This window comes from Lampetra fluviatilis, chromosome 57 (genome assembly GCF_964198595.1).
Source record: "Lampetra fluviatilis chromosome 57, kcLamFluv1.1, whole genome shotgun sequence".
In the NCBI taxonomy this organism is placed as follows: domain Eukaryota; kingdom Metazoa; phylum Chordata; class Hyperoartia; order Petromyzontiformes; family Petromyzontidae; genus Lampetra; species Lampetra fluviatilis.
In genome coordinates this window covers 5,701,450-5,712,954 of record NC_136331.1, presented here as the reverse complement: position 1 = coordinate 5,712,954, position 11,505 = coordinate 5,701,450, and the positions used below count along the sequence as shown (strand labels likewise).

Below are 11,505 nucleotides of genomic sequence, written 5' to 3'. Positions count from 1 at the left end.
TGCCACACTAAAGGTCACCGGGGGCCTCACTAAAGGCCACCAGGGGCCTCACTAAAGGCCACCAGGGGCCACACTAAAGGCCACGAAGGGTCGCCAGTGGGTCCGCGGGGTTGGAACGCTGCCTCGAGACAGTGGCATCTACGTCTGCAAACCGCCGCGTTGTGTGGCCTCTGCCTAATCGTCGGGACAGGAGCGTCGTCCCGTGACTCCTTCGACAGACTGGGAGTGCGCGTTGCTCCTGTTGCTACAATACACATTTTTATAGGTTACATCGCGTAAATGTATAAATGTGTCGTCGTTAAACCCGCCACCACCCGACGCAGTCCACTAGTAAGGTTTGTCACGTAAACAGAACGTGGCTAATTCGTCACTAGTACAACACTAGTGTGTAGTGTATAGTGTAGTGTATAGTGTAGTGTATAGTAGTGTATAGTGTAGTGTATAGTGTAGTGTATAGTGTAGTGTATACTAGTGTATAGTGTAGTGTATAGTGTAGTGTATACTAGTGTATAGTGTAGTGTATAGTAGTTTATAGTGTAGTGTATAGTGTAGTGTATAGTAGTGTATAGTGTAGTGTACTAGTACAGCAACACCGGTTGTGTGTTGGAGAGCAAAGCCACGACAACATTTACACTCCGAGTCCGACGTTTCGCTAGTAATTACAACCGGCTTCATCAGGCGACGGCGGCCAGATTCGTGGAGAAGCCCTCCTCCTGTTTCGTTCCTTAAATAGTGGTGTGATGACGTCACTTGTGACCCCTTCACGTGCGAAGTGGGGGAGGGGGTGCTCCATGTGGAGTGACGTCACCTGTTATGATTATTAATGAGGGGGGCTGGTCGATGTGGAGTGACGTCACGAGCGTTAAGGACAGACATTCCTGGAGGGGGGGTGTCCATGTGGAGTGACGTCACCTGTTCATGATTATTAATGATGGGGACTGGTGTATGTGGAGTGACGTCACGAGCGTTAAGGACAGACATTCCTGGAGGGGGGGTGTCCATGTGGAGTGACGTCACTTGCTCATGATTATTAATGAGGGGGGCTGGTGTATGTGGAGTGACGTCACGATCGTTAAGGACAGACATTCCTGGAGGGGGGGTGTCCATGTGGAGTGACGTCACCTGTTCATGATTATTAATGAGGGGGGCTGGTGTATGTGGAGTGACGTCAGGAGCGTTACACACAGACATTCTTGGGTAAATATAGTAGTCAATGGCTATCCATTGCCTGTTGCTACTGCTGTGAATGAGTCCCAATGAGTCGCATTCCCGTTGGGAGTTCGTGCATTGAGGGAGGAGCGTTTACTAAAAATCGTCCCCTCTCATCACCCCCCTCCCTCCTGCCTTACATGTCTCTGCCGGACAACTAAACCAACACGTTTTTATTTTTTTATTATGAAACTCCGATTTGAAAAAGAAGAAAAAAAAACTGCTCTCAATTTGGCTACCGAGCGCATAACTTGAGGTTCAAAGCATGGGAAAGGGCTCATGATGGACGTAAGATTGATGTTGAACTTGTGTATTTTTAAAGCGTTGTGTATTTACGCGACGTCGCGAGTGTGCGTGACGGCGTGCCGTTCACACGGGCGGGAGATGAAAAACAAAGTGAGATTTCAAAAGAAAGTCAAGTTTTTGTGGTTGTTTGAATTTTCTTCAACGTTTCACGTGTGGAATAATGATACTAATAATGATACATCTTCTTGGTTCTTTCGGTAAAGTCGCCCCTCCATCCCAGCATAAATAGTCGCTCCAAGCCTGGGGCGTGCCATTCAGACTCTGCCTTCTCGACAGACCTGTTCTCCACCTGAAGACGGCTGCTTGGGTTGCGGCCGAAACGTCGTGAGAATTATTTTATTATGTTTTATTTTTATTATTTTATTATTTCCCTTCTACGCGACTTTACCGAAAGAACCGAGAAGATGAATCCCTGCAGTCACGAAAGCTTTAAATCGAAATAATGATACAATCATATTTTCTGTCAAAAAGACCTCCAGGATTTGTCAGAATGGATTTTTGTCAGGACGTGTCCAGGTATTCGTTACGGGTAGCGCTACGAACCCGGCGACCCGAGTTCGATTCCCGCTCACGGCCACCAATACCAGGTGACGATTATCTGGACCGGTCCTGAGCCTCCCCTAGGTCGACTCAGCCTCAAATGATTACCTGGCCACCCACCCCCTCGTGTAGCGTGCCGGCTTTCATAGGTGCTCGCTAACAGCACTTGCCCCAAACAGACTGTGAAGGCTATACGGGGGGTCTTTGTCTTTGTATCTTTGTGTGTATCACTGGCTGTGAGGGAGCTGGCGTGCACAGTGCACACACGATGTTGTCTCTCTGTGTGTGTATTCCGACGTGTCTCGATGTGTCTCCCTCGTGGCGATGTTCACTCGACACCGTACTAGGTAGTCATTTGAGGCTGAGTCCACCTAGGGGAGGCCCAGGACCGGTTCAGATAATCGTCACTGGGTGTTGGTCGCCGTGAGCGGGAATCGAACTCGGGTGGCCGGGTTCGTAGAGCAGGGTAGCGCTCACCACTACACTACCGCTCCCCACAACAACAACAACCGCCATTCGCCACTAAGTGGCGGTGACGTCACCACGACGCTTGTGCCAGGCCATGTGCACCTTATGGCCACGTGAAGTGTCGAACGCCCGTTGCAAGGAGGTCACGGGGCAGACCCAGGTGCCACAGGTCGACTGACTGAGACGACTGGCCGATGCACCACCTTTGCCCCCTACTGTGCCAACTTGCTGTGCTTTAGCCAAACGGCGCTCCATTCGTTGTTGTGAGCGTCGCTCCTCCGCCCTCCGTTGTTGTTGGAGGGCGACTGCCTCCAACTGCCCAGTAGCGTCCTTCACGAGCCTCCTCCACAGAGGCCGATTTTGACACCGCTGGTACCAGTCATAGGCAAGTCCACTCAGCTCCACATCCTCATGTACTACATCACTCCATCTCTTCTCTAGCCCGTGCCGCGCCCGCTTAACTCCCTCTATCCGGCCGAACAAAAGCTGTTTAGGCATGCGGTGGCTGGGCATGCGGGCTACATGACCCAGCCAATGCAGCCTTGCTTGTCGGAGGAGCTCACCGATGGGACTTTGTCCAGATCTTTCAAGGATGTGTGAGCTCCTCACACAATCCATCCTGGTTAAACCCAGGATGGATTGTAGGCAGGCCAGCCTAAATGTTTCTAACCGGCGAAGATGTCCCATTGGTGGGGTCCACGTTTCGCAAGCGTTGAGAAGGGAGGGAATGACCGCGGCCGAGAAGACCTGAAGCTTCGTGCGGAGCGACAGACCAGGTAGCTTCCACACAGCGTTACGCAACCGATGAAAATATAATGCCGCTCGACTGATTAGGAGTGAGACCTCTGCTGTCAAACCGGAGCCGGTCATGAGCACACTGCCCTGGAGGAGTTGGGGACGATGCCAACCTCAGCCGCAAGCGATGATTAAATTCTCGCTTGCAACTTCCATCAGCTAGCTGAGACCAGGTCACTTTGGGTTTGAATGGGGACCTAGGTGTACACCCACCACCGGAGTGGAAGAATGGCAGGCGCATCTTACAGATGACAAGTCGATGGTCAGTGGGCAGATCAGCTCCACGGTAGGTCCTGGTGTCAAGGACATGGGCCCTGCATCCGCTGTTCCGTCACTACGTAGTCCAGCAGATGTTCTTGCTTGGACCCGGCATGCATCCATGAAGTTTTGTGGATGCACCGATTCCGGAACAGCGTGTTGGTAATTATAAGCCCATGGGCTGCACAAAAATCTAGCAGCCTCCTACCGTTGTTATTGAGCTGATCTGGCCCATGCCTTCCAATCACTCCAGCCCAGGTGCCAGCATCATGACCAACTCGGGCATTGAAGTCGCCCAACAAGATGACTCTATCCCGAGGGGCCACTATAGCTAGCACTTGTGACAGGAGGTCATAGAAGGCATCTGACTCATCGGCCTTGCCTGCATCCCACGACCACCACTCCTCGCCTCCGGTTGATGGGAAGGCGAGCCCAAAGTAGTCTGGGGCTTACCGCTTCCCACACCTCACCGCCACGCTCCCACGCCCCCTTCATTCTTTTATTCAAAAGAAGAGCCACTTCCTGTTGTTTGGCAGTCTCCTGCCCCGAGTAGAGGACTGTCCACCCCTCATGGTGGCAGGAGCCAGAGCCGGTCCACCTGAATACCACAGAGATCCAGGCGGTACCGGTCCAGCTCCCGACAGAGGAGTGGCAGCCTCTCCCCCGGGGCCTCCGGCACAAGCTTATTAATTATATATTTAATTGAAGGTTACCAGCCCTTCACACCCGTCCAGAGCCCCATTTGGCCGCTGTGGTGGTTTCAAACGCCATGAGGGGAAAGGCCAATCTGAATTGGCCCTCACCACACACACAGGTACAAAGACAAAGACACCCTGTATAACCTCGACTGACTTTTGGGGCAAGTGCTGTTAACGAGTAGCAGCACCTATGAAGGCCAGCACTGTGGCACACGAAGGGGTGGGTGGCCAGCACCAACGCCAGGTACATATATATAGAAATACACACGCAGAAACAGTGTGTAGTGTGTGTACTGTGTGTACTGTGTGTGTGTAGTGTGTGTACTGTGTGTGTGTAGTGTGTGTACTGTGTGTGTGTAGTGTGTGTAGTGTGTGTGTGTAGTGTGTGTACTGTGTGTACTGTGTGTGTGTACTGTGTGTACTGTGTGTACTGTGTGTGTGTACTGTCAGTTTAATGTGTCGGCAGATGTCACGAGGAGATGTCACGAGTAGAAATCACGACGTCACTAGACGTCACGAGTCACGAGTAGACGTCACGAGTTGACGTCATGACGTCACGAGTCACGAGTAGACGTCACGAGTTGACGTCACTAGACGTCACGAGTCACGAGGCGACGTCACGAGTTGACGTCATGACGTCACGAGTCACGAGTAGACGTCACGAGTTGACGTCACTAGACGTCACGAGTCACGAGTAGACGTCACGAGTTGACGTCACTAGACGTCACGAGTCACGAGGCGACGTCACGAGTTGACGTCACTAGACGTCACGAGTCACGAGTAGACGTCACGAGTAGACGTCATGACGTCACGAGTCACGAGTAGACGTCACGTGGCGACGTCACGAGTCACGAGTGGACGTCACGAGTCACGAGTGGACGTCACGAGTCACGAAGCGACGTCACGAGTAGACGTCATGACGTCACGAGTGCACGTCACGAGTAGATTTTTCTTGGAACACGGCAGACCGGACATCATTCCAGTGGCATTGACCACCACCAGAGCCGGCCCAGCCACTAAGCGACCCTTGCAATTGCAAAGGGCCCCGTGGCCAGCAGAGGGCCCCCTAGAGTCACTGCTAGCTAGTGGGTGAAAAAAATCATACATCAAAGGGGCCTCCAACCAAATTTTGCTTAGGGCCCCCAAAGGTCTAGGGCCGGTTCTGACCACCACGGCCGCCACTGGAATCGGCCGCGATGGATACGAAACGACCACCTCGTGCCGCTCATTTTATATATAAAAAATATATAAAAAATATATAATGAAAGCCCCTTCATTTGTGACCAATTCCTCAACGGTAGCTCATGCATTTTTAAAACTAATGTCTGCGGTGGGGGGTTTATTCTTCTGCTGCTTCCGCTGCATGCATTTGAGGAGCGCTCTTTCAAGAGCTCAATAATGGATGGAAGTGCATTAAGCCTCTCTGCATGAGCCGCGGATATTCTCTACAGGCTGAATGGGGGATAGCGGTGTGTGTGGGGTGTGTGGTGTGTGGTGGGTGTGGTGTGTGATGTGTGTGTGTGGTGTGTGTGTGTGTGGTGTGTGTGTGGTGTGTGTGTGTGGTGTGTGTAGTGTGTGTGTGGTGTGTGGTGTGTGTGGTGTGCGTGTTTGGTGTGTGCGTGTGTGGTGTGTGTGTGTGGTGTGTGTGTGTAGTGTGTGTGTGGTGTATGTGTGTGTAGTGTGTGGTGTGTGTGGTGTGTGTGTGTGGTGTGTGTGTGTGGTGTGTGTGTGTGGTGTGTGTGTGTGGTGTGTGTGTGGTGTGTGTGTGGTTTGTGTGTGTGGTGTGTGTGTGGTGTGTGTGTGGTGTGTGTGTGGTTTGTGTGTGTGGTGTGTGTGTGGTGTGTGTGTGGTGTGTGTGTGTGGTGTGTGTGTGGTGTGTGTGTGTTGTGTGTGTTTGTGTGCTCTCTGTGGGAGTCTAAGGGTCTCTGTGTGAGTCTATGGGTCTCTGTATGAGTCTGTGGTCCTCTGTGTGAGTCTATGTATGTACAGTACATATGTTGAACTTCTTTCGCACCGTACGTAACCAACTGTATTAATCGCAGGGGCGTATGCATGTGTATGCCAATGTATCTTACTCATGTGTATGTGTGTGTGTGTGCGTGTGTATATATGTGACCCGTGGCACCTGGGTCTGCCCCGTGACCTCCTGCCAGCGGGCGTTCGACACTTCACGTGGCCTCAAGGTGCACATGGCCTGGCACAAGCGTCGTGGTGTCGTCACCGCCACTTCGTGGCGAATGGCGGTTGTTGTTGTGTATGTACGTGTGTGTAACTGTATTTAAAAGGTACGCTTAATCATTCAAGTTTCTAGTGTCCTGTGCTGTTACTTCGGCAGCTAATGGTATTTAATAATTGGGGAGTATGTGCATGTGTTCTGTTCTTATGGGGAGCGGTGGCGCAGTGGTTAGCGCACTGCGCTATGAACCTAGCGCCCCAGGTTCCATTCCCGCTCACGGCCAACACAACAGTGACGATTATCTGAACCGGTCCTGGGCCTCCCCTAGGTAGACTCAGACTCAAATTAGTACCTGGTGCGGTGTGTATCGCCACTAGGGAGACAAAGGCGGCCGAGCGTGTTGCTGGCCACCCACCCCCTCGTGTGCCACAGTGTGGGCCTTCATAGGTGTTACTCGCTAACAGCACTTGCCCCAACAGTGTGATGAAGGCTACACGGGGAGCTTTGTCCTTGCGTGCGTGTGTATTTTGGTGCATCTGTGTAACGGATACGTTTTGAATTTAATTGTATAGTTTGCAACATCGTCCCCTCCTAGAAAACAGTCACGACACAGAGGCTTTCGTGGGTAAATTATGCCGAATATGAATAGTCTATACATTGTAATCGACTACTCTGAGGCAGGGCCATTGCCCGAAACGTCGCCTATTGTATATTTGTCCTATTAAGGCCCCACAGAGTGTCGTTGACAAATGTGTTGCGTCTTTGTTTAATTTAAAGTCGAACATTTTCCGTGCTTTATTTACTTGGGCCTCTTTAAACATTCAGGGCCTCGCGGGACCCTCCAAGCTGAGCGCAGATAACAGGAGTAGCGGATTACAGGAGTAGTAGATTACAGGAGTCGCGGATTACAGGAGTCGCGGATTACAGGAGTCACGGATTACTGGAGTCGCGGATTACAGGAGTCGCGGATTACAGGAGTCGCGGATTACAGCAGTCGCGGATTACAGGAGTCGCGGATTACAGGAGTCGCGGATTACAGGGGCCACGGATTACAGGAGTCGCGGATTACAGGAGTCGCGGATTACAGGAGTCGCGGATTACAGGAGTAGTGGATTACAGGAGTCGCGGATTACAGGGGCCACGGATTACAGGAGTCGCGGATTACAGGAGTAGTGGATTACAGGAGTCGCGGATTACAGGAGTCGCGGATTACAGGAGTCACGGATTACTGGAGTCGCGAATTACAGGAGTCGCGGATTACAGGAGTCGCGGATTACAGCAGTCGCGGATTACAGGAGTCGCGGATTACAGGAGTCGCGGATTACAGGGGCCACGGATTACAGGAGTCGCGGATTACAGGAGTCGCGGATTACAGGAGTCGCGGATTACAGGAGTCGCGGATTACAGGAGTCGCGGATTACAGGAGTCGCGGATTACAGGAGTCGCGGATTACAGGAGTCGCGGATTACAGGAGTAGCGGATTTCATGAACCGCGGATTACAGGAGTCGCGGATTACAGGAGCCGCGGATTACAGGAGTCGCGGATTACTGGAGTCGCGGATTACAGGAGTAGCGGATTACTGGAGTCGCGGATTACAGGGGTCGCGGATTACAGGGGCCGCGGATTACAGGAATCGCGGATTACAGGAGTCGCGGATTACAGGAGTCGCGGATTACAGGAGTCGCGGATTACAGGAGTCGCGGATTACAGGAGTCGCGGATTACAGGATTCACGGATTACAGGAGTCGCGGATTACAGGAGTCGCGAATTACAGGAGTCGCGGATTACAGGAGTCGCGGATTACAGGAGTCGCGGATTACAGGAGTCGCGGATTACAGGAGTCGCGGATTACAGGAGTCGCGGATTACAGGGGCCGCGGATTACAGGAGTCGCGGATTACAGGAGTCGCGGATTACAGGAGTCGCGGATTACAGGAGTCGCGGATTACAGGAGTCGCGGATTACAGGAGTCGCGGATTACAGGAGTCGCGGATTACAGGAGTAGCGGATTTCATGAACCGCGGATTACAGGAGTCGCGGATTACAGGAGCCGCGGATTACAGGAGTCGAGTCGCGGATGAGAGGAGTTCTATTGTCGAGTAATCGGATAGATTATCGGTAGAGCAATCGATTACTCAAAATGATGGATAGCTCAGCTCTGGTGTCTCGATGTAAAGAATGCTGCGTCACGATTAATGAACATTAACCTCATCCAATGTAAAGTATCAGACGCCTTACATACATTAATATTGTTGCTAAGAATGTTAATGTGTGATGACGTCTTGCATATATTAATAATTTCCAACGTATAAGTGTCGTGAGAATTATTTTATTGTTTTATTTTTATTATTTTATTATTTCCCTTCTACGTGACTTTACCGAAAGAACCAAGAAGATGAATCCCTGCAGTCACGAAAGCTTTACATCGAAATTTAAGTGTCAGATGCTTTACATATTCAGTGACGTCATAATTATTTAAATGAGACGTGCCTGACGTCACGACATCATAACATCGCCGCGCTGCCCCGCAATCCAATTCAACATTAACATAAGTTATGCTATCCTGATGACGTCACGCATAAATTAACATATTTTATAATGCCACGCCCCTTATTAACATAAATTATCGTTGCGTCGTGACGTCAGGCGCAGGAGGGGTAGGCGGCCCAGGCGCCCTGAGGCGTGTTCGAAGCAGTTGTCGTCGCGATGTGGCCACGTCGGATCAAAGCAGCGATGGAGCTCGCGAACAGGCCGACAGATTTAGCGCCATTGCGTTAACAAACATCAACGAGATACAGGGACGTGGCGGCGGCGGTGGCGGGGCGGCGGCCAGGGAAGGGAAAGACGTAAGTTGGACCGACCGCAGTGCGGCACTCCGCCGGCGGAGGGGCACCTCGCCCGGCGCCCTGATTCAGGCAAGGCCGTAGGGGCCCGAACGCAGCTAGGCCGCAAGGGCGGTCCAAAAATTTTTTTGTGCACAATTTTTTATTGCGCTTTGAGGCGATTGAACAAAAATAACGCAGACGTCGTCGTGAGCATTCGTCGCCATCAACGGAGAGCAGCCCGGCGCGATGGAGTCGGCGAAGGTGAAGCTTCCTCGTCGCAAATGGGAGGTGTTCCCAGGAAGAAACAGATTTTGCTGCAATGGGCGCATCATGATGGCAAGGCAGTCGGGCGTTTTCTACCTGACTCTGGCACTCATCACCATCACCAGCGGCCTCTTCTTCGCCTTCGAGTGAGTATTCATTCATTATAACCAGCGGCTGGCGGCATCATCGGCAGCAACGGTAGCAGGAGTCTTTCATCAGCAAGCATCACTTAAAATCACAGTCGTCATTGGCATCACGAATCGCCCACTTATTTTCGCGTGATGCTCTTCATCATCATTGGCAGCATCATCATCATCATCAGCGGCGGTGTCACTGTGATCATTGTAATCATCATCTTTGTCATCAGCTTTCACTTGCTGTCAGCATCATCAGCCTGAACATCATGAGGTGTGTCATTCTACACGTGCATGAATGATCGTTATGATTTCCATAGACTCGTAAGCAGCAGCGGCAAGATCTTAAATCGGGAGCAGCACCAATCGCCGCCACTCGTCACCAGCTTGGTCGTGGTCTTCTTCGTTCAACACGTTCATTGTGATTCGTGAACACCGTCATCCGCAACAGCAGCGGATGATGGTATCAGCACCACTATCATCGTCGGCTGCGTCATCATAACTGTGGTCATCATTGGTGGACATCGGTTTCATTGACCATAATTATCTTTAAGTGTCAAGTAACCATCAATCCCAATCATATTCACTGCCACCATCATCATCACCACCACGTTTTAATGGAATTGGTTGAATAATCCTCAGTCGTTAGATCCAGCGAGGATTCCTGGATAAGGCCCATAACGATATCATCGGTATCAGTGTCACCATAACCATCTTCACTGCCTTCATCATCATCATCACCACTACCACCACTACAACTGTATTAGTTGCGTTATCGCTTATACTGCCCTAGTCGGCCCCAACTACTCTATCCATCATTATCATAATCGTCTCTTAACGTTATCATAATCATGGTTTTCACCAGAATTTATCATCATCATCATAACTGTAATCACCATGGCAATCATAAACATCTTTTAAGAGTTTATAAGGTTCTGTGCATGTTGTTCAATGTTTTAAGTTGCGTTATTAATCACAATTATCCACACATGCAACGTCTGGGGATTTTCAGCTCCCTACCAAACACATGCAGACGCTGTGACAGCAGTGATACCCCCCCCCCACACGTTTGTGTGTTCAGTTTGTTCCCCTCCGATTAGCACGGTTGTCTACGTACGGTGCGAAAGAAGTTCAAACTTACAGCACATAGAAAACAGACGCATTGATGGGTGTGGGGGCTATGGTGATGAGGGAAAATCGTCAACAGTGTTGCAGTAAGAACGCCAGGGAAAGACACTGGATTGCAAATGCATTCATTGGGAGGCTGTTTGGGAGGCTGTCAATTCTTGGCATGGACTTGAACGAGGTGGGAAAGTCAACAGCACTGAGAGCAAGCACGGGACGAGGTGAGTTGTGGACTGTGGGAGCAGCAGCAGAGGAGGAGGAGAGAGACCTTCCAGTGAGCGGGACATCAATTGATGGCAGGGGTTTCCTTTTTAAGAAGCCTTGGTTGAACGGAGCATTGTGCTGATTGTGTTGGTAACGGCGCGGGCTGGTAAGTCCATCAGTGGAGTGCTGCTTTAGAGTGCTGTATTGTGCTATTCATATTGGCGTTCAGGCCCTATCGTAGACATCTTACGACCAAAAAACGACAGATCGTGGAATCTGATTAGCTTTGCGCCTGGTTAACACTTTGATGGGCAGACCACGTTTGCACAAATAGGCAGTCATAGGCTTCTGAACGGCTAAGTGGTGTTGGGCAGCAGTGGGCAGTGCCGCAAAAATCCATTGTTGTACTCTACCTATATGCCCCCCCCCTTCCCGTGTCTATGCTCCCCGCCTTCACCAACGCACGCTGAACTGCCTGGTGTGGTATGGTTGAATAACTTTGG

At 51.0% G+C, this 11,505-nt stretch overlaps 1 protein-coding gene across 1 annotated transcript in view; it reads left to right on the top strand.

Annotated features, from left to right (window-relative positions):
* The first annotated feature begins 9,092 nt into the window (after positions 1-9,092).
* Positions 9,093-11,505, top strand: part of LOC144950367 (palmitoyltransferase ZDHHC9-like) — an 84,510-nt gene continuing 82,097 nt past the window's right edge. Inside the window, exon 1 of the mRNA XM_078880481.1 lies at positions 9,093-9,685. Within this exon, the coding sequence (XP_078736607.1) occupies positions 9,522-9,685 (164 nt within the window). The 5' untranslated portion in view covers positions 9,093-9,521. The remainder of the gene's footprint in view (positions 9,686-11,505) is intronic.